The sequence below is a fragment of the Pyxicephalus adspersus genome, chromosome 12, assembly GCF_032062135.1.
Source record: "Pyxicephalus adspersus chromosome 12, UCB_Pads_2.0, whole genome shotgun sequence".
Lineage (NCBI taxonomy): Eukaryota > Metazoa > Chordata > Amphibia > Anura > Pyxicephalidae > Pyxicephalus > Pyxicephalus adspersus.
In genome coordinates this window covers 763,797-764,889 of record NC_092869.1, presented here as the reverse complement: position 1 = coordinate 764,889, position 1,093 = coordinate 763,797, and the positions used below count along the sequence as shown (strand labels likewise).

The 1,093-nt window shown below is 50.1% G+C and overlaps 1 protein-coding gene across 1 annotated transcript in view; it reads right to left on the bottom strand.

Moving 5' to 3' along the window:
• Positions 1–1,093, bottom strand: part of INTS3 (integrator complex subunit 3) — a gene marked incomplete at its 3' end in the record, with an annotated part of 35,522 nt that overhangs the window by 5,761 nt on the left and 28,668 nt on the right. The window contains 1 exon segment of the mRNA XM_072428653.1: positions 55–222. Within this exon segment, the coding sequence (XP_072284754.1) occupies positions 55–222 (168 nt within the window).

The window sequence follows — 1,093 nt, the reverse complement described above, 5'->3', positions numbered from 1 at the left end:
GACCTTTGGGGACCCTTGACCACTATGACCTATAATACCCCATGCCCTCCTTACCTCTGGCGTTTTCGGGGCAGGCTGTTGTTCTTGATGAGTAAAGACTTGATGTGCTCGGCCAAGGGGTCGTCATACTTCAGGCACCAATGGCGCAGAATGCTTGTGGTGAACTGATCATCGGGGTGACACGGGCGGCTCAGAACCATCTTCACCATCTCCTCCGTAGGCCTGAGAGAGGAGGAAACCCATCAATGCTACCGATACAAAGAAAACAGCGCCCCCTATGGTCCCCATATTACACCAATCACAAAGCACTCATGTCCCTATTTCCCCAACACTCCACCCTAAAAATCTGTAATTCTATCCATCCAGTCCTGAGATTTACCCAGATCAGACTCACAGCACAGCCATGTATGGAGGGCCGCAGACCTGACTTTTATCAGCTGCAGTACCGTCACACCCACAGGTCTTGTCCCTCCCCCAGCCTGTGATTGGATAGGAGAAGCATCAGATGGATGAACTCATTTGCTCTACTCCTCTTGTTTCTGAGCACTGCGGCCCCCCCCCCACCAATTGGCTCTGTGTGCTGCTTTATTCTCTCCCAGTCTGAGCCCTGCAGTCATTCAGAAATATTTTCTTCTAGTTAATAAATGGAAAATTGTCTTCCTGTGAATCTCCAGGCAGACGCAGAGCGGCCCGTTACCCACAATGTGGCGCTCCTCCCGGCACTAATAAATGATGGGGCTGATAAGGGCTGTGCCGGATATTGCAGATGTGACACCATGGGACCTACATGCAGAACGAGGAGCAGCCGGGGGAAGAGGGGACACAGCCGGCAATTACTGGAAACGGCGGCACTTGTGAAGGTCAAAAAAATAAACACTGCTCATTGGCCGGCTATAACAGGCTGTCTGCTGATTTGTTCAATTTACTCAGAACAAGATGGCCGCACAGACGTCAATCATTATGAAGAGTCCGGGTTTTTTTTTACCCACACAAACCCATCCAGGCCCCTCCCCTATGTTACAGATAAGCCCCTCCCATCACAAGCCTGATTACAGCTTCCTGCTATATACACATTAAAGTGGTTTTATATTCT